Source organism: Empidonax traillii, unplaced genomic scaffold, assembly GCF_003031625.1.
Source record: "Empidonax traillii isolate 1590-97213 ecotype Southwest subspecies unplaced genomic scaffold, ASM303162v1 scaffold176:size2985712, whole genome shotgun sequence".
NCBI classification, from domain to species: domain Eukaryota; kingdom Metazoa; phylum Chordata; class Aves; order Passeriformes; family Tyrannidae; genus Empidonax; species Empidonax traillii.
The window spans coordinates 193,687-216,648 of NW_020955369.1; the positions used below are offsets into that span (position 1 = coordinate 193,687).

The 22,962-nt window shown below is 34.9% G+C and overlaps 1 protein-coding gene across 1 annotated transcript in view; it reads right to left on the minus strand.

The window, feature by feature from the left end:
• The window catches only part of NCAM2 (neural cell adhesion molecule 2), a 279,510-nt gene that overhangs the window by 56,253 nt on the left and 200,295 nt on the right, over positions 1–22,962 (minus strand). The window contains exon 12 of the mRNA XM_027886019.1: positions 16,861–17,034. Within this exon, the coding sequence (XP_027741820.1) occupies positions 16,861–17,034 (174 nt within the window). The remainder of the gene's footprint in view (positions 1–16,860; positions 17,035–22,962) is intronic.

A 22,962-nucleotide genomic window follows, 5' to 3' on the forward strand; every position in this document is an offset into this window, starting at 1 on the left:
AATTATGTAATATTTTTAGGCATACTCCCAGTGATAAAAGAGACCATGTTATCTTGATATCGTCTTCACAGTTTTCTGTGATATTAACTTGACAATAACAGAATATTTCATAAACAAACCCTGCCACTTGTACTGATTAGTGTCTTATCCTATCAACAATCATGTGCAACTAGGATCTAGCTTTGAGAGCCTTTGTTTCTCATCACCATTAAGACAGAATTTGTATTTCAAACACACATTCTATCTTCAAAATAAATGAAATAATTTTACTTTTATTCTGTAACTGTCTGGAATGTTTTGTATTTCCCTATTGCTTTCAGCAAAAAAAAAAAATCCTTTTGGATTATTATCAAAATATTTCTTGCTAATTAAAAATAGTTCCCTCATGTATCTATAGTTCACTTGTTTATTAACTAATGCTTCTTAGCTGCTGTTTTCTGTAGTTCTCTGAAGTGGAAGACAACATGGATAATAATATATCCTAACCTAAAGGACAGGAATGTAACAGCCAGTTCTCCTGGTTTACAGTACTGTGTGTGCAGGGTGGTATAGGCTAGGAGAAGAAATTCCCATTAAAATTTGTATTATTTTCAATTATAATGTTTTTAGTGCATTTTTAGTAAAAGCAGACTTTCCATAATTGAAAATTGCTGAAATTTCTAGGAGAACATGTGAGGCTTCACTATTAATTCCAACTTGCTACGCTTCTTCTCCATACAGAAACCTTCTAACTGTATAAAATGAGAATTTATAAATGTACAATACGAGTGTATAAGAGAATGTAATGGATATACTGACTATCCATAATATAATGCTTATTTTGTCCTAACTTTCCTGATTTTTCATACTATTTCACTAAATCTGAGATAGGCAAACTTTCAGAACTTCCTTTACTCTTTGATTCATTATTTTATAACCCAGCACTCTGCTTCACAAGTCAGCTTCCCTTTCTTCAAATTTGACACCACTAAGCTTTTATTCAGTTGTTTATGTATTGCCCTTTTGTAAATATTATATTTTGATTACATTTTTTTAACTTCAATGTACACAAACATATTAGGTGTTGGTTCAGTTTTTAGTAAGAAGTATCTCATCACTTAAAAAAAAATGAGGGAGAACAAAGTCAACATGTGTTTTTTTCCATGCCAACAAGAAGGGCTTCTTTTCCTCCACTGTAATAACACACATTAAAACACACAGATACTCAAAGCTGTATTGATATCTTAGAAAAAGAACTAAAAAACATGAAAACAAAGAAACACAAACCAAATCAACCCAACCCCAAAAATCCTCCCTTCACTATTTCTTTAGTATCCCTTTCTCCAAGGTTTTACTTTAAAAATTTCCTATACTACCTTTATGATGACCAAGCCAACTGCCTAATACCAGAGCTTTGAAAATGCAATCAACTTCCAGAAAAGATAGGGTGGTTTTTTGTTTTTTTTTTTTTCCAGTAAAGGAAAGGGAAATGGAAGTGAAGGAATAGAAAAGGGATAACAGGGAAGAAATGGAAGAGGAAAAGGAGAGGAGAAAGAAAGAATGGACAATCAAAAATTTACTAGGCATCCCTATATTTGAAGTTCAGGAGACACAGTCCCTGAAACTGCTGATAATCACTATAAGGAGATCTTGTTAAGCTAAACAAGATATATAGAATGAACTCATTCTTTACGCAATTCAATTGGCTAAAATGGAAATATGTATTGAGCTTAAAACCCACAGAATTTAAATACATTTTTTTAAAAATGCTCTTTGAATAACTTAACCTTTAAAATGTCAGGTCTCCTCACAGTACTCATTAGCCCTTCTTTTTATTTATTCAATAAATAAATCTTTTAGAACAAGCTTTTAAGAAAGACTTTTATCCATTTTTTTTGTCTGTGCATAGGATTGTCAGTGTTCTGAAGTGTTGCAATTCATTTACCATTCAATTAAACAACTTTGACTGATGGCTAGTTGTTTGCTACCTTAAAATGTAGAAACATTATATTAAACAAAATCATGGAAATAGATCTCATAGAGATTGATGAACTTAGAAGAAATGTTGCATTTTAAAACACACCAACCCAAATCCCCCACTAATTCAATGAAAGAAAAAATAGTTGCAGCAGCATAGACAACAGAATCCCATTTCTCTAACCCTATTCCTCGATGTTCACCAATGCAGACACCAAGATGCCCAACAGAAACCTTGATTAGATCAAAGATAGCTGTAGGTCTTTGGGGCAAGAGGTCTTTCTGGTCAGGTTGAAGGGGCTGTGTAGGGAGAGCTGCACGCAGGCCAATGCAGACAGGGATGCATAGCTTGGAGCCAGCAGACTGAGAGAGGTTTATTGTGCCATTCTAGTTAGTGCAAGTAGCACCAAACCTGGGATTTTGTGTCCTAGAACAAAAAGAAACAGCCTGGAGGAGACTGAGGAGAGACTCACTGCAGTTACAGCTTCCTCATGATGGGAAGATGAGGGGCAGGCACTGATCTCTTCTCTGGAGTGACCAGTGACAGGACCCAAGGAAATGGCCTGAAGTTGTCAGGGGAGGTTGAGGTTGAATATTAGAAAGAAGTTTTCCACCCAGAGAGTGGTTGGGTACTGGAACAGGCTCCCCGGGGACGTGGTAACAGCAGCCTGACAGAGTTCAGGAAGGGTTTGGACAGTGCCCTCAGGCACATGGTAGGACTCTTGGGGATGGTCCTGTGCAGCGCAGGAGTTGGAGTCAAAGATCCTTGTGGGTCTTTCAAACTCAGTATGTTCTATGATTGTGTGAAAGCAGACTGGGTCCAGCAGAGAGCTACCCAAAGGAATGTAGGACATATGAACAACACAAAGTGCTGAGTGTTATTTAATCTGCTGGAGATAATGCCAAGGGAGGACTGAGCAGTCACCTCCATCCTTTCTCAGTGAGGATACAAACAATGGTGTGAGACTCTCCTCAGCAGCAGCAAAGAGTCTAACAAAGACAACAGGCCCAAGCTGTAGCTGGGCAAGTTCAGAGCAGAGATTAGCAATATTGATACACTGAGAAAGACATGAAGCACTGAAACAGGTGACATCAAGACAAGAGGGTGAGGAATCTCCATCCTTGGGGGTTGAGATTGCATTAGAAAAAGCCATGCCTGGCCTGATCTAGGACTGGCACCAGTTCTGATTGAAGTGGGAGGTTGGACCAGATAAACTCCAGATGTTCCTTCCAACCAACCTTTCTCTGATTCCATAAATGAAAGGTGAATACTATCTTGGTCCTCAGAACTCTGTTTCCTCCTCTGCTATAAAACTATTTTGCACTTCTTAATGCAAGGATTTGAGGGTCTAACGCTTGAAGAAACAGCCAGCCACTTGGAAAGGACTACACTTAAATTTTTTTATGAAACAATAAACGAATACAGTAAAATCAATGGGAATTTGTTCTCAGCAGGGTTCATTGTTAAATATTTATGTGACTATAATAGCTGCAATTTTAGTAGTACAAATTACACTGCTTAATATAAAATCTGATTAAGTTAAACCTTTCCATGAATCAAATTTACTTTCTGTAGACATAGTTTTAACATTCTCCTATAAGAAAAATTTCTAGGCCACTGAATACACCTGAACTTCCACTGGCAATATGAACACATAAAGACAGTAGAATTAAGTCTCCTAAGTGATGCCTTATTGAGTGAACATACAATACCACAATATGTAGTAAAAGAATAACTGTGTTAATCTCATTGCAGAAGGGCAATTAAGGCTTTTAGTATTAATATAATTTATATTGTTTCATTTATCCCACTTTTTTTTAGTCCTTTGGAACACCAATCAAGGCTAAAAACAATACTTACTGAGAGACAACCCAGAAAATAAAACAGAGTCTTCTAAGGGATTCCATCTATTAGATGATGACAAAGAACATGCTCATTGTTAGATTTTAGCAAATGCAACAATGCTTTATATCAAGATCTAGAATTCACCCTGGATTATTGAAGGAGGGAGTATAATTTGAAGGGGGAGGCTAAGGATTAGCTGTGAGTGCATACCTTACTTTCTTCTATGCTTGAGACAGCTATACCACTTTCTTTCATTTTTAGTGGTATAAATCAAATTGTATCCTACCCCAGTCTATCTGTGTCAGAATCTATAATTTCTTACACTGCCTTGTATGGCAGAAAGAATTACTTGTATTTCAGCTTTTCCTGACCTTTTTTTCTTCCGTTCCTACACTGGACAACTTGTTGTGACCTAAAATCCCCTTTGAAAATTGCAGCATAAAGTTGGGAGTTGAAAATTTCTTGACAATTTCTTTGTTACTGAGAGATCTTGGGGAAAAAGGTAAGCCTCACTTGAATTCCTAATAGACAAATTTGGCATCTTCCAAGCATGAAGTACTTTCAACGTTAGGTTGAATGTGTATGCGCTATCCAATGGTGTGGCAAGTCCACATAGATTTGTGGACCATATTACTGTTTGAGAAAAGCAGGTATGGGACACCTTGGTACAGATTCTTGCAATACAGTGACATGTGGTGGGTCAGAATCCTCCCATCTGAGTCAAGACTGACTCTGCTCTTCTGCATCACCAGTCACTGGCAAACAGGTCTTACCAATGAGGGCAGAACTGTGCCCAGGAGCACAGCTTTGCTTGGAGTTGGTTTTTGCTTGACTGATTTCACAGAGTGAATTCAAATCTTTCTTCCAAAAGGCTGAGCAGAAAAGTATTTTCAGTGTGGTACAACTGCCGTTTGAAGACTGGACAAGCTCCTGCTGGTTGCTTTTAATAGTGCAGCATATATCTCTACAAATATCTCTAGATATAAACTATCAACTTATCACAAACCAGTAACTGGTTACTGGTCCAAACATCTTTTTAGCACAAAAAAATCCCTCACAGAAAATGCTTTCCAAGTCTAAGAAAATACTGACAGCAGTTTACTTTTAACAACTGCATCTTCTTCCTATTGTCAACCAAGTTTTGCAGAGCTACTTTTTTTTTTTCCTATGAGACTTGCAACAGATATCTTTTGTGTAATTCCCAAATTTTCTTACATATTATGCAATTCACTAGTTTTCTTATGGTGTTACAAAACTGCCCCATGTTATTATATACAAATAAGAGGTGGGCTTTCTTAACCAAATGGATTAAAAAACCTAAGAAAACTAATTACTCTTTACTCATTACTACAAATATACCAGTACTCCTACAATGCTCCTAGACTGATGTCAAAAATTTGGGAATTCTTAATGGTAAGCCGAAGGGATATCTGAGAGCACCGAGGAATGAAAATTTCTATTGCCATGCTCAGAGAAGCAGAGAATTTTTCACAAACAAATGTTAGCAAGCCTTGCCTCTCAGTTAAGGTTGCTATTTAAAATTCAAACATTTTATATATCATTATAATCCTGCATCCTAATAGTAATAAACAGAATAAAATATATAACATCTACGTGTCTTTTTTCACATATGATGCTGCAGCCTTGGAGCTACCTAAGAAGCAGGTTCTGGCACAGGAGTTTTGACTCTTAAGCCATGCAATTTTCAACGCTGGAACATGCAAAGTGTGAGAAAAAGAGACTCTACTTGCTCTGTTACCCAGGAGGTGGCAGAAATCTAACTACCACCATTAAAAGTGAGAATAAATAAGCTCCTGGTGACTGCTATCATCAAAGAGACCATCCTCACAGTGACAAGCAAAGAAACTAAAATGTGATTCCCAAATGTGTCTTTCATGGCATCCCCTACTGTGCAAAAGGAAAGACCTCAAGGTTGACATGAATCATGGTTTCAAGAACTGGGTTTTTTTGCTTCTTACATGCAAAGATAATTTTCTTTCATAACTTTTTCATTCCCATCACGTATACTATACTTTCTCCTTACCAATGAAGAAAGAAATGGGTAGAGAGAAAAAAAGGGCATAAAAGGGAGATCAATTTAAAGATATTGTGAAATATAATACAGATAGATCCATGCTATCAATCTGTTGCTCATTGTTGTATGTGGCAGAAGGAGAGACATGTTCATAACTACTCTGTCATTCAATGACCTTGAAAATACTTCACGAACACTCTGTCATCCAGAAACACTTCTCTGCTTTGTATTACAAAATGCAGCAGAAGTTTATATACACGTAAATATTCCATAAATGTGCTTTACCTTTTTCTAAGTAGACTAGCAGTATAAAGTAAACGTGGATGAATACAATACAGATTTGAAAGCCAAAATTTGCAGCTGCACCATGAGTCTCATTTATCAGTTATTCATATCCAATATTGCACTGCATCACTATTTACTTAACAAGATTTACTTTTATGAGCCAGATCACAAAATCTTTATATTGGATCAGCATGTTCACTGCAAATTGACTTGAGAGTGTGCCCTCATGAAATGCCTGAAAGGTCTAAATAGGAAGTAGGCAGAAGTTAACACAACAGAGGAGCATCAGGTGAAATACATTTGGAATACTTGCGTCTCCATGTAATTGCTTGTTAAAATATTTACTACATACTTCTTGCAATCAAAGTATCTTGCATTTGTTCCTACAGATTTTCAAGTCTGTGTCTTAAAAAAAAAACAAACCTAACACTTACACATAAATCACATTTTGCAACAAGTTTTGACTGGTTGACTAAATGCATTTAAACCCACAGAATTACAAGCTCTTGGAAAAAAAAAGAAAAGAGTAAGCTCAGATACTGGCAGTGGTTATATCTGCATAACACTCAGTTGCTTTTAGTTATGAACTCATGCTGTGCAGTAAATTGTCTGGATTTTTTTTGCTTCTCATGACATTTTATTCACTTTTGAATGTGAAAAGTACACCTCAGTCTCCTGATGTTTCAGGTCTGTATAAAACCTGAAATATTTAAACCTAGTTTTCCCTTTACACTTCTCGCTTTCCAGTGTCTCTAATCCATCCATGTAATTTAGTTTAAGACATTTACTTAGAGTTCACCTTTCCACACACATGAGACTTTTACAGCAAAGATTAGGCTGGATGGAGGCCAAAAATAGTATAGAGACAGAATTAGAGGGCTGAATAACTTTCTTACGTGCAGACATTTACCCAAATTAAGTTGAATAAAACATGGTCTTTGTGCTACCATGTATTGTAATATATATTGGTTATAAAATTGCATCCATTTGTTCAGTTCTTTTTTTTTTTTTTTAAAACCCTAACTTCTAATGGAAAATTGTATTGGCAAATTGCATCATGCCATTTTATCTCAAGAATTTAGATTTTTTTAAGAATTAAGGACTTTTCATTCATATTATTTGTGTCCCGTCTTACATCACCATAGGTTAATAACATATATATACAATTCCTGCATTTTTTGTAATTTCAAAACTTGTTTAAGTTGAGGAAATTGTTTATAAATCAAGCAAAATATCCAGTTTCTTTTGAAAAAAAAATAATAATCCCATGAATTTAGGCTTACCAATAGTATCATCAGTATATTAACCGGTAACAGGAATGATGTACAGATTTCTTTACAATATTAACAATTATTGCCTATTGAAAACAGGCAATGTCTTTAATTAAACCTTTAATTTCAGGCAATTTGACAATCAATGACATAACACACAAGGAGGATAAAAGGGACAATATACTTTTTGAGTGTAGTTTTACAGGTTTTTTTGGCCATGTTTTCACTGTTCTTAAACTGCTTGCCTAACAGTCTGCTACACGAAGAATCAGACTCTAAAGTTCACTTCAAAACTCAAAAATGTTTTCTGAATGATTTATGACATCATTTAACAGGTACAAAAACCTCTGAGACTTCAGGTATTTCTAAATTTGTGGGGTACATACATGATATTCCAGAAAGGCATAGACAGACTCCTCTGGAACAGCAATGGGGATATCAGAACTGCATGGGATCACAATTCATGTCACAGGGAGCCAAATCTGACAGAGATGCCAAGGAATTAAATGTCTCAAATACTTACCAAAGATGTATTTTCCCTCTGGAACAGGCTGATGAGTGCATTTTTCTTCTGCTTTTGCAGCTTGCAGGATAAATTACTGAATTCTGCTTTGAAGATTTTCAACTATTAAAGTAATTTTGAATCCTGACTTAGCCTACCGTACATTATTTCTGTTTGAGATACAAATATTCTACTTAATCATTGAACTAATTTAGAAAATTATTGAACTATATGGAGTTTTTATGTCTCAGGAATCCATTTGAAAGTCCTCCCAGTTTAATGGTGAAGTATTGTTACACTGGGAAATTGCTTTATTAATCAATGGGGTACATACTTTCATGTACAAAAGAAGCAGTAAATACAAACACTACAACCTAAGAGGTAATACATGAGAATTCTAACTGATCTATCTATTAGATTTCCTCTCAATTACACTAATAAGTTACACAAATTGCTGTATTTTACCATAAGAGGGAATATCTTTTGGCATAATGGTGCTTCTGAAATCTCAGTGGAAAACTATGCATAAATTCTTCTCTGTGAGGGTGGTGAGGCCCTGGCACAGGTTTCCCGGAGAAGCTGTGGATGTCCCATCCCTGGAGGTGTTCAAGAACAGGTTGGATGGGGCTCTGAGCAACCTGGTCTAGTGGAAGGTGACCCTGCTCAGGGCAGGGGAGTTGCAATGACATGATCTTTAAGGTCCCTTCCAACTCAAAACATTCGGTGATTCAATAAAATTCCAAAGTCTTCTGAAAGAATGTCTGTTCACATGGTGTCTATCGAAGTGTCTTGCTCAAGGACAGAAAACAAACTTTAGTAGAAAATGGAATTACCTTATTTTAACTTTACTGCTTTCTTTTTTTCACTAGAAGCTTGGTAGTAAGAGTTGTCTACAACATTTCTCTCTGGTGTAATCAATTCAAAACTAAAAAGCATAACACAGAAGACGAGAACTTCAAGTTTTAATCACCTCATCAACACTGGCATGTACAGAACTTCCTCTAAATTTAAGGATAGGTGTAGTAAAAAGAGCATCAGTACCAGGCCTAAAACATAGCACAGAAGGTTAAACACATACCTTGGGTAACAGAAAATCCTTTCTCTACTATAATGTACCCAAAACCCCCAGTTAAATGCATGTGAAAAAACCAATACAGACAGGATTGATTTTGATATGAAAAAAACCCCTCACTTGACAAACAAACCACTAAATACAGAATTTCCTTTCATAGAAACAATTAAAAAACTCAGGACAAAGCCCTAATAAAACTTTCAAGCTGGGCCTGCTGCAACAGGGGGGAGTTGGAGCTGATGATCACAAGGTCCCTTTCTTTCTAAATTATTCTAGGATTTCGTGAAGTACATGAAAGTTAATTCACTTAGATAAAAAAGAAAATTAACAGAACCTGATGAGATCTGAATGTGAAATTACAAAAAATTATTTCAGGTTTGATCTTAAACTTGTCAAGAACCAGAGAGAAAACAAAAAGTTATGCTGAAAGCAAATTGAAGCATTATTGCTTGAAGTTTCATAACTCCTTCAGAGCTAAAGCTGAAATATTACATTTATTGTTCTTCAATCTGCATAAAATTAGGATGCTGTACAAATTTTGTATTTTTCCTTATGTTATGCTTATTTTTCACACATGTAAATTAATGCCACTTGTAGTCCACCCATCAAGGGATTTTTTTTTTCTTGCACAAAGAATAAAGTTTTCAGCATTTCTTAGGTTGTAATATTTTTCATTTTAAACTATCATGAGAAGTTATAAAAACATTTGTATTTTAATGCTCTTTGTACACAGTCTGATTATTCTATTTCAAGGCTTTGAAAATTATTGTCTCCTTCAATAAAATATTCAATAAAGAAGTATAAACATATGTTGATAAAGTATCTTTGGTATATTTTGATATCACTGCATGAAATATATTTATAAGTAACACATTCATTGTTGAATCATACTTGGCTCATTATTTCATAAAGCTTCTGCTTTCTGCCATTGAAAGAGGAATCTCTAATATCAAAAGAGAAAACATTGCTGAGCATTGAAATTCAAACCACAATCTTTTTAATAGATTAAAAAGAGTAGCTTTTATAACATCTTCTTTTCCTGTATTTTTTCTTCCACCCCATGGCTTGGGAACGTATAACTTCAGCTGATATAATTTTTCTATTGTAGAAATTATTTTGTGTTAGTATTCTATAAATGCTAAATTATAATTCCAGGGATAATTTCTCTAAATTACTGGAAATTCATCTGAATATCGCCTGAAATAAGCAAGACCTAGAGATGCCAGTAAAGACCAGAGATTTTAGTTTGATGTGGTTTTTTGTTAGTTGATTTTTATTTTTGTGGGTTTTTTCTTTGTATTTAGTTTTGGGTTGGGTTTTTTGTTTTTGTTTGGGTTTTTGTTTGTTTGGGTTTGGTTTTGGTTTTGTTTGATTTTTTTGTGGTGGTGTTTCTTTGGCTTCTTTCAGGAATATAAACAATACAAGACATCTCTGGTTTTTAAGGTCCAAGGTTAAGATTCTAAGGTTGTCCTGTTCAGTAGCTTCCTGAACTTTGTGTGTTACAAATTATGTCAGAGTACTTAATTATTTAAGTAAATTATTTTAAGGTCATCACTAAGATTAATACCCTTAGATTCACCGGTTTCTTACGTGACTACACTTAATTTTATGTTAATTTACTAGTAGGTAAATGCTTTAAGGAAAAAAGGACCTTATGTAAGAAATGCAAATTTGTTCAATAGAGGTTCCATGTCTTCTTCTACTGTTATTGTATGAAGTTTACACATGAATTATTGAAAATTACTTTTTCCTTCTAAATTACAATTTTATTCTCCTTTATTAATTTTAAGTGTTTAATAATGATCTGTTAAGTGTTTAAAAATGATCTGTTTTGAAAAGTATATTTATAAGGAATTATCATCTTTATCATCTGCAAGCCCTTATGTTACGTGCACTGCTAAGTCCATCAGTCATTTGGTGATATAAAATGTAACCCATATAAGAAATTTTAAATTATCTAGACATTACTACTTCAGCAATTTTCTAAAAACTCAGGAAACTTATAAACTTTTTCAAATGTTGCTAAACTGACTAAATGAGTAGACTAAGAAGTCTTCCATATTTATTGAAGCTTTATATAAAATAGTAATTTAGTTTTAGAAATTAAAAAATCATATTAATCTAAAGTTTCACCAAGCCTTTTCTAAAAAATTATAAGACGCAGTAAGTTAAAATAAACATGAAAAAAAATTATCTGAATTCTGAGAACTTCCAATCCCAAGAAGTTCAGGGGTAAAAAAAGGTGTGTGGGAGAGTTTATTGGCTACATAAACCCCCAAATGTATCTCTCTCATCTCTAAGAGAATGCCAACCATCCATATATCCCACAGGTCAATAATTCACAGTAATCTTAATATGGGACTGGGTTTGTACTGTATTCCTGATGCTGTTCTATCACCAGCAAACTGAGTGGCACTACAAATGACTGATTTTCCTTGGTATTTCACTAAAATGCTCTGAAAAAGAAAGATCCATTGACATGTTTCTCTGGCTTTTCATCTATCTGTAAACAGAATAAGGAAGGAAATAATGAGGTTTTTTGTATTCCCGCTGAAGACATCCAAATGTTTTTAGAGAGCACATTTTTACAGGTTCCAAGCACATCTCCACAGTGGTTTGGATTTATGTATAAGCTAAGTCCCTTCCTTTACAAGTGCATGTATTTGCTGCCTGTGAACCAGAATTACTAATGTCTATAATGCTATTGAGACAAAGCAAGAACTTGATGGCTTCTCTATTAGAGTTATACCAATAGTGCTTTCTGAGGGACTGAAGGGACATGAAGAACCAAATCTCACAGACTCTATCCTGCTTCTTCCTTGGAAAACTCAATAGTGCTTGAAAAGAAAAAAATAATGCAGGCTTTTTATTTTCAAGTCTTTGCTGATTACTCAAAAACAGATCACTCAAGGTCCCTTCCTTAAAAAATAAAATTGCACAGAAGGTTGGGGTAAGGCAATTTTGCCCAGCACAGGTATCTTAGACCTTCTCACTGGTTCCTTTGCGTCTGCAGAAGAAATCCTGGCACGTACTCTTCACCAGTGGCTATCCCCTCCCTGAGGGTGGGTGGGTGACATCCCACACTCAGAGATTTACCAGCTCTCAGGATAAAAGAATGCAAACTCTCCTTGGAGAATGAACCTTGCACATCTGTTACTTCAGGATTAGCAGGGTTTTTTGCACTACTGACAGGGTCACAATTTTCTGATCTGTCCATGCATATCCAGCTCCTCCCAGGACTCCGGTCCACAGGGAGTAAGTAAAGTGAAGCTACACCGAGATTTGCAGGCAGTCTGTAACAAAACAACGTTCCTATTCAGAAGATCACCTACCAAGGGCAGAAAAATCTAGTGTCATTTCCTCACTTGGTGACCTACGATAGTGTTGATTAAGACTTCAGATTCCTTAATGGTTTGAAACTGGTGCATCAGGATGATTGCTTCACTTTCTGTGCTCCCCTTCAATAGCTGCAATCAGCACAGACTTTCAAATGAAATGTTCTTCATTATAAAAGACAAAGGGGAGGGAATGGGGAAATAGATATTCTTGACTACAGCTCCAAGACTGGGAATTTCTCCTTAATTTGATCTGAAAACAACTCAATCTAGTAAAGTTTGAGACAAAAGTCACCTTTAGAGGGATACTTTGTAGAAAACAGGAAATGAAGAGAATGGCAGGATGTTTGAACAGATTTGCATATAATCCATTTCATACTGCTTAATTGTCCTGATTAAATTTCTTTGTATTTATTGGATGATTGATTACACAAGAATGCCTAAAAACTTTGGTAAACATATATTGTGTTTTGCATATAAATAAAATAATTATAATCTTACTTGTAAAAGTATTTATATGTAGCTATTGTGTCATAATCAGATGAAAATTAATGACTTGTTGGCATTAAAGCAATTCCTTTCAAAAACTTTTTGAAACATCTATTAATCATTTGTTAATGTTTTTCTCATAAATTTACTTCTGTAGGTACATTTCCATGATGTTTGTTTCAGCTGAAAATGCATTTTTCATTAATTTTATCAGTTTATGGCTGTTCTGTGTGACTACATTATTCCTTTAGGTCATAGTATAGAGGGAGCTGAAGATCCAGTTTAGTCTTGAAAATATCTGTATTGGAATTCTAACAGTCTTCCAGGTACAAACTTGTTCTTGCATGTAGGTTTTTCTCTTTCCCTTGAACAACATTTTTGGAATTTGCACATTATGTACCCTGTGGCAAGAAAGGTCTGCAGTTTTACCACTCCTAAGTTCAATCAGATTGATAAAAAAATCCTGTAAAATTTCTCAATATTTTATCACTGGCTGCTGGGAAAAAAATCATGACCAATACATTATGTATGCATCATCACTTGAGATGTGCAAGCAGTTAACTGTCCCTGTCTAAACAGCATTTATATCTGAATCTTAGCCATAAACCTGTCCCTAAAATGTGAACAGATGGAAAAAGTGGGTTTGTTTCCATTAAGAAATATTGACCGAGTATGGAAATTACGATGACCCAGCTACAAGTCATAATACAGAAAATTGACTGCATTCTAAACATCCTCCTCACTCAGCTAAGAAGATGTTGAGGTATGGTAGGAAAGTGGTTCTCACTTACTTAAGCAGAATGAGAAGCTGTATCAAAAACATTTATTATCATTCAGAATACTTAAAAGTATCCTAAATATCTCAAAAAGTATAAAGAAAAAAAACCCAACTTCATACTAATAAAATCTTCTTTGAAAAATTCTTGCAGGAACTGAAAATAGGGATTTTGGAAAGAATGTCTCAAGGCTTTCTTACCATGACATTGTAAGTAGGCTAGAACATAAATGGAGAAAAGTTTAAAAAGATGATTTAGAAAATATTCTAAGAGATTCCAGTTAAATTCAGCAGCATTTTCTTTTTTTAAAAAGACACTAATATCGTTTTTTGGCATCTCCTCTTGCAAAGACTCTTTCTGTTCCAGATTGTTCAGTCTGTGTTTTGGTAACATACCTTATTTTTCTGGTTTGGCCCTAAAGTACCTCACAAATAGAACAAGGTTTAACTTATTATAGAATGTCTGCAAGAACTTATAATAAATGCAACCAGGTCCCTTTTGGCTTCCCAATCAAATTACATAGCGTGGCATCAACGAGATTTACAAAACCAAGATTTTTCCTATTTAGCAAATATTTTTCAGTCCCCAGTACTTTTTGGTTTCTAAAATAGTTCAGAGAGAAATTTAGAGAAATATAGGACATATACCAATTTCAATCTTTCTATTCAGGAGTATACCAATAGAGATTTCAGAAAACATCCTGAATTAAGTATTAATCTAGTATTAATTTTTAATATCACCCATTGTCCTCTCACTATTTATCTGTTTGTTACATAACTCTTTGTAGACCAAGATGGTCTTTCAGGTTGTTTTTTTATTTATTAGATTTGTCATCAATTGTAGTAGTCTTTGATAATACCTACCATTAAGAGGTATCTTTAATATGTCCAAAATCAATGTGACCTATTTTATTTTCTCAAAAAAACCTTTCAGCATACAGCTGAGGGACAAAAAAAGGAAAATACATGCTTGCAAAATGGTATATACCCTGAAAACTTTCAAGCGAGAAGACAAATTAACTAATCAGGCAACTTGTACAAAAGGAAGATGTGGAGAAATAACATGACAGCAAGTGGGAATTAATAAAGCCTTTTTATCAAAGAAGTTTTGTATTTAATATCAGTAGGAATGGCAGCAGAGATCCTCAATATTCACAGCCTACTTCACGGTGGTAATGTCAGCATAGGGACAGCAGGTGTTTGTACCTGTCACTCTACTCTGATTTTAGAATAGATCACCATAGAATTCAAGCAAGTTTTGGACTAAAATAACTCCAAGATCAATTAGTTTATATGGAAATCTCCAAATTGCCTGTATGCAACAGCTTATAAATGTGTAATGCTGAAGGGATGTTTCAAAATCAAAGTGTGATCTTTTGAAAAAGGCAGCTCCAGTCAACTCTAACAGCAACAAGGGTCTTTCAAATTACACCTTTCCCAGAGTAACCAATTCATATTTTCATAAAATTCGCATCAACCAAAATAATAGGAAAGTTTTATGGAGCAAGAAAAATACACTTTTGTACAAATTTAACACTGAGGACTTTCATTTTGTTCTGGCTTTACAATTTAATTAAGCATCTGTGTGACTGACTCTGTAGTCGCTGGGTTTGCACTTGGTTGAGTACATTGCACACTACCACACGGACTGGTTAGTTCAGGTTTCAATATTTCATATATTACAGTTTGTGTTAGACTGAAATGCTGTCAATATCTTAAACATTTTCAAAATCATAGAAAACCTTTTTGTCAAACTGCAAGGAAGCAACTGCCTGTCTGGGACCACTGAAACTCTCCTCCTCCCAAAGATGCCTCCTGACTGAAATTTGGACTGTGAGGGGAAATTCAGATAAGACTACTGTCTAATTATCTCAGGTCTGAGAAGCAAACAAGGAAGCCTCTCTCAAAAGCATGAAAATCTTCACCGCCCCCACCAGGGGAGGTGCCTGGGGTGCCTGTGTTTTGTGGGACCCTCACCACTGAGAAGAAGAGAAGAACAAAACCATCTCTCTCTCTCTCTCTGCCTCACATTTGCTGTTAAATAAAATCCATACTATTGACTTTGGCATATGGTCTCATTTGCACCTTAATTAGGGAAGAGGAATTTCTAATAATTTTAATAACCGGATCTTAACACTGTTCATATCAGAAAAAAAAATTATTGTCAATGCATTGAAGGAAGCTGCAAGAAAAAAGCCCCAAACTTGGTCTGAAACATTACATGAAAAGAAGGGAAGAAGTACACAAAGAGCCACTATTGTGCTGCCCTGCAAACAGAGGAAACAAACTGTCTTCTTTAGATTTACTAGTTTTGAAAGAAATACTGGAAAGTTAGACTAGAATAAAATGTATGTTACTATGATATACAGTATTATGTCTATACACACAGTTACTGTGTAGGTTGAGAAAACAAAAGATAAGGAATCATTACATGTTTCATTGAATACATGTTAACTACATGTTCATTATATGTTCCTTTAAAACAATTCTGTAATTTGGAACATGATCTGTTAAACCCAGAATTTTTGTCTGTGGATTATGAGATGTGAAAGGGAAGTAGATAACTCATAATGGATAATTTGATACATTTTTTGGTTCCATGACCATGCTGGTAGCTTCAAAACCATTCACCTGACGCTGTACAAATCAGAAGAATGTTGGGGCTGCTTTAACTTGCACTAAAAATGCCAAAAGGTAAATTTGGATGCAGGGGCTTACTGATCTTTTGAATGTATTTTGTGAACCCTGCTCTGTATAAACATCCCACCTCGACATGTACCTGAAGAACTTGTGTCTTTGGGGAGGCTTATGTTCTTTTCTGCCTAGAGAGGTGCAGCTAGTTTAGAGGGAACAATAATTGTTGAACAAACATTGGAGTTATGCTTTTGAAACAGACATGAATATTAACAGGTACGTAGAAAGTTTACTAAGTAGCTCAAGGTCAGAAATGAATGCCTAGAATTAAATATTACATAAGAGCTTACTTAAAATCATTTCATGTGTGCATAATGCGCATTCCCAAACTAACTGATTTCTACTCTCTTAAACTTACAGCTTCAAAAGTATTCTTCATATCTACTTGGCTGGACAGTGAAAAATGTGAAACATTTGTAAACTTTTTTAAAATGCAAAAGTAACAGTTGAGTTTTACAAAATTACTGTAAGATTTCTAATTGGTGCAAAGAGGTCTTCACTAAGATACAGCTACTGAATTAAGGCAAGCAAAGAAGCAGTTAATGTACATCTAACATTCTTTTTAGTTAAAATACTCCCGTTTATTTTTCGTCTACTTACTTTGAACTCCATGGGAGCGAACTATTTTCCAGGTTTCTGAGGCCACCTCTTTTACATCCACTTGGTAGTGATGAATGGGAACACCTCCATGTGAGTCTGGCTTATTGAACGAAACCTTGGCAGTGGTTTGGGACAGCTCTAAAACTCGTACTCCATATGGATTTGATGGCACATCTAAAAAAGGACAAATGCCAATTTAATAATCAGCAGCAACTACAGAGACCTAAGCAGTTGATAATCTACCCCCAAAAGTCTGCTTGGCATGTTCAAGGGACAAAAAATAAATATTGATTATGGGATAATAATGTTTGTATTACATAAACAACTTGTTTTCCATATAGAGCTGTAAAAAAACCAGATTCATTTCCTTGTATGCCAAAGTAATGCAAAAACATTTTCCATTTTTGCCTTTCTTTTATAATATCATCTTTTTCAATTGCTAATTTCATCACAGTCAAATGTAGGAGATCAGTTTGTTGACTGAATAATTATATAAAAAAGAATAACAAACTTTAAATCAAATTTAACAAAAGGAACAGTTACACTAAATAGATCATTCAGAGTCTAAATTCTTCTAAATGAGATTATGACAAAGAACTGTATAAATAATTTGGCCATTTTATGTAACTCTGAAATACAGCTGAAAACATGAATCATTTTTCTCTTCTTTTGAAAAACTGGATTTCAAGCTACTGGAAAAATACATTAATGGAAGGTTTCTATTATCTGTGCAGTTTAAGAACTAATTTGCAAAACAGATGGAAAGAAACATTTTCCCTGAAATCAAAAGGAAATGTGTATCTTCAAAGTAGAAAAGAACTATGAAAATAGAGCAAGTGTTTGTAGGTGTCAAAATGAGAGAGATGAAACAAAAGAACAAAACGACATCAGGGTCAGCACAGCTTTAAAAATAGAAAGGTTACATTGCTTTAAAAATGTCTGACCAGACACCTAGAAGACAAAAGACTAGCTTCTCTAACTGTCCTACATTTTAAAGTGTTATAATTACAGAAAATGTTTTTAAAAATGCTAATAAGAATTTCAGTCCCATGGACAGAATACCAGGGATCTGAAACACCATTAGAAATTTCCCTTCTGATCCATCTGAAGATTATCTGCATAACCACTTACATATTTGAGACTGCTTTTGTCTCCATGTTGTGTAAGAGTCTTTTGTAAGGACATGCAAGAATTTGAGCCAAAGCCTATAATTTTGTTTGTGGGTAATGAACCATTTTCATGAAATATTGTCTGTATTCAAAGGCTGTCAGACAGTTGGGAATAAAAGAAGAATCAGAGCTTCACCCAGTATTGGTACTTGAATGAAAATGAGACAAAAATTTCTATAAAATATTAAAGAACTGATTTAAGGACATATTCAGCCACAAGTTCTCTGGAAAAGAATGCCTGCCAGAGCAGGTCTAAAGGGGCTGGAAGGTTTTATAACCTTTCAATTATCAGAAACTTAAATTATTTTTGGAAAAAATCTCTAACAGTTGTCAGACTTGAGTATCTTAATGTTGATATGATACCTCTGTGAATTGTTATAGTTAGCATTTCTGTCTATAGGTCTCCTGAACCTTCCAATCCTTGGTGGTCATTGGGTTAAAATCAGCCTAGATTTGTTTATGACAGTGAACAATTATTTTATCTTTTACTTAAAGACACAACTATGTGAATCCATGACATTAAAGATTTTAGTAGAGTGCAAATCTCAGCTTGAGGGGTTCAAACCCTCAAATCTTTTCTTGTTCCAGGAAACATTCATGAGGATATGAGATGCTGCAGGAAATTTTCATCCTTAGTGGAGCTGTATTACTCTACAGAAAGGGATTCAAGGTTCATGATCAAATAGAACATGACAAGGTGTAATCAGTCCGCTGTGCATCCATGAAAACACAGACCTGGGTTTTGAATCTTTCTTTAAATGAATGCTATTTTAATAAGGCAATTCACTGGTACTTCTGTTTGCATCAAACCAAATATTTGGTCAATGGTATGAAACAAAAATGTGTTATTTCCATATCCACTCTGTTCTTGACTTTTCCGACGTTAAGATCTCCTTTCCTCGTGTGCTAATGCCTGTGCATGATTAACTATAATAAGCATGGCACAGGGAAGATGACATTCTTCAGGAAGAAACTTATGTTCTCTACTGCTGGTTCAAATATAATTTCTGCCAAATAATTATATTTGAACCAGCAGTAGAGAACATAAGTTTCTGCCAAATGAAGATGTGATTCCTTTTGGTAATAAGCATAAAATGAAGCTCCTGTGAAAACCCAGTAAAATATTTTGCATAACTAGCACAATGCAATCTGTTTAGAACTCACTGAAGTGTAAAATACATCCATAATACTATTTTAAATGTGTATCCCACAATCCAAGCCACCCTCAGGTGTAACTTTTATGCAGTTTCCAGGGTTGAACTATGACAGTTCTAAGGAAAAGAGCGAATCACCTGAAGAAAATACAGCAGGAGACACAGTCCTAGTTAAAACCAAACCCAAATACTAGCAATACCATTAAGATACAAGAAAATACCTACTTCAGACCGAGCAAATCTGTAACTTTTTTCCCCAAAGAAGATCAATAGCAGCATAACGAACTGGATCTAATTCTGTAGTTCGCTGACGAGTAAGAATTTGATCTTGCAAGGTATACAGCCTTCTGGTCTTGATCTAGCTAAACATTCAAGCATTTGATCCTTCCCCTGTCAGGTGCAATTACTTGGAGCATTGCCATGATTTCTATGTCATAACTGCAAGGCTTTTGGCTTGGTGTTTAGTAGGAGTGGAGAATAATTTGCAATGCTGTGTGCTTTGAAGTCTGCATCTGGAAGAATATAGCTATGGATGTTTCTTGTTCTTTTTCCTTCTAAACCCAACTAACCAAATAAATCTTAGAGGAGTTTAGCTATGGACAGTGATCTCATTTTGTATACTGTTGTGGAGATACAAGTTGAAAGACTATGTAGTAGAAAATGTATGGGATTTCTTTTCTATGCTCTAAAGATCATTTAATGATAGCAAAGATTCTAGCATACTTCCTCAGAAGTTCCACTCTCAGTTTTTTTGTCATTATACTGCTGTCAAAAGAAGGGATAATCCATCACAAGTTCAGCCTTTAAAATAAAGTATGACATAAAAAAACCCTCAAGTGTCGGACATTTAGTCAACTTTGTCTTCTTTCCTCAGTGTCTGTTCCTCTGTTCAGTATGTGACTGTATTCAAATATGATGCCAAACAATTCCTTAAAAATAAAATCAAAAATTTTATAAATAAAATCCTAATAACTGTAAAATTGCACTTGATGTGTTTTGTACACAGCATATAATTCTGGTCTGCACAAATGAACTTTGTGCCTGAAAAAGTAGCATCAGTTTGGTTCCAAATACATTATCACAGCTGCTAAAGAAGTACACACAGAATTATGAGTACATATTTATCTCCACTGATATGTAAACAGTCTTTCAAATCTATTACTATTGTCACCAAACCTGTTCAATACATCACCATTGTGTATCACTGAGGATTTTCTTTTCAGGCTATTTTTGTGATAGTTTTATAGAAGAAAATAACTTTCCTTCTGAGAGTTTAGCAGTCCTGATATAAATGGAGAGAAGGAAGTGATGCTGTGAGAGTAGGTAGTGGGCTCAGAGACTTATCTTCCAGTTAGGTCGTCTCCTACCTCCTGTCAGGATGTTCCTACTGCAGCTCTGCAGCTTTTCCTGCCTCTGTATATCTGGCATATATACTGACTCAAAATAACCATGTCTAAATGCTGAATGTGAGTAGCATCAGGACCTTGCCAGGGAAAGAGATGAGGCTGGGGACTAGACCTTTGGAGTCAAAAATCTCTATGAAACAGCTTGTGCTTGTACATCCTTGGAATGGAGAAAAAATTCAATATTACATCTATATAGATTTCTTTTACTGAGTCACTGAGAGTTCTGGCAAAAATAAGGATTTAGTTAAGTAACCAGGACCACAGCTAGCAAGTTAATATATAAAAAATAAATTAAAATAGGATACACACAAAGCAAAACACTGCTGCTATGTTGATAGTTTCAGATCTAGGTGATATGAAAATATGTAGTGGTTTTCTGTTTGTTTTGGGGTTTTTTTTGTTTGCTTTTGTTTGTTTGGTTGGTTTGGTTTTTTGTGTTTTGTTTGTTTGGTTTTTTTAAAAATCTTTTAGTTGATGCTGCTAAGATATGAATGGCAAATTTTAGAACAGTGAGCTAGATTTTAGGTCTGCCCATATTTTTGTGGAGATGAATGGACTTTTGGCAGAATATGATTATCTTTTTCATTACACTATTCCCTGGGGAAAAATAAGTCCTACTTTGATTTTATTTTGCCTGTGTGAAAATGCAAATACTTGGAGAAGAGAAAGGAACATCCATTAACCAGCAACAAAGTGTCAGCATTGAAACTCCAGACTAATAAACTTCTAAATTTGATGTTATGGTCTTTGTCAGTTATTGATCAGCCTCACCATGTTTTGAGCATGAATTTATTCTGTAAAACAGGTTAGAGGATACAATTTCTGTGAAGCTCAATTATTGTCTTTCCCATGTCGGAATTTGCTTTTGTTGTCATTATTGCCCCTCTTCACTGACTTTCTGTGTATACAGGATGCCTAAAGATCATTAAATAAAGAGGTGTAGGAGTTCTCAGTATCTAATGACATCATTGAAAGTTTGTTTTTTAATTCCATGTAACATTGGTTTAGAAAGGAAACAAATCATATAGCTATAGCAGACATAGCTGCTGGAGTTCAAGGCATGACGTGGTGAGATCAGAACTTCAACTTTCATCAAAAATAATAGTATCCCTCTAGGTACACAGATGAAAAGACTGGGGTAGAAAGGGGAATCAGACTATTTATCTGAATTTTTAAACCCTTTGCAACCCCAAAATGAAGAGGGGAACAGGAAAGTCTAGGATGAGTAAGGCCATGACAGCTTTGCAGGTGAATCAAACTTTTAGATCCAGTCCAGCTATACATTGCTAAGTGCAAAACATGCATTGAATAATCCAGTTTAGTTCTGTGTCACGACCTTAAGATTTACCATTTTAAGATATTAAATTACCTATTCCAATAATGTAGTCCTAGAATACTGATGGCCATGTGATTTTCTACTCATCTGTACAAAAATCCATTTAAAATAATACTGAGATCCAACATAAAGGAAGAATGCTTTGCTAGCTTATACCATCTTCCTCCATACTGATAGTTCACATAAACTATGACTAAACCAGAACTGGACAAGTCTAGGAATACTTGTGCTCACCTCAGACACTGAGAGGCCAAGAAATTCTTGTGGTTCTTTTCACATTCTACATGTTACTCACATAACAATTTAAATGCTTAAACAACGAATAAGCAGCAATAGATGAACCACGTGGTATTTTTAATAGTTGATCATGACGAGGCAGGAGAACACATCTGATTAAGCTTTCAACTAATGGTCAGCACCTTTCAGTGTGAAACCTCAAATAGTCTGCAGTTCTTCAGTTGTTTTGAAAGGTTTAAATGGAATTCAGGGTGATTCAGTAGCTCTGTGTACTCTGATTTATTTATGGTTTTTCTGTCATACAAAATGGTGTGGCTGAAAATTGCATCTAAATTCTGAAAGAACTCATTTCTTTTTTAAATCATCAATAAGTCGAATTTCTTAAGGAAGGCTACAGAAATAAAGATAATGGCATTGGGACAGTGTGATCACTTTTTAAGTAGCAGTAAAGTAATAAAAGAGAGGTAACTTGATTCTTCTGGAATCCAGCAAAGCAAAAAAAAATGGAACAAAACACAAAGGAACAAGTAATTCCTGCAGAATTTAAAGAGAAAACCATGCAGTAAAATGATCATTATTTGGTAAAATTTACCCCAGCAGCATACTTTGCTTAATATCAACTCCCAGCTAGGAACAGTATTTATTTTTCCCTAACAGAGCCTTTTTAAAAGTATGCTATGCCCCAGCATTTGTATTTACAATCAAAGCCAGAAGGCAATCCAGGCTGCACTGAAATGCATGAAATGATTTTATAGGCTTTAATAATGAAAATATCAATCATTAGGTCTTCCTAATCTACC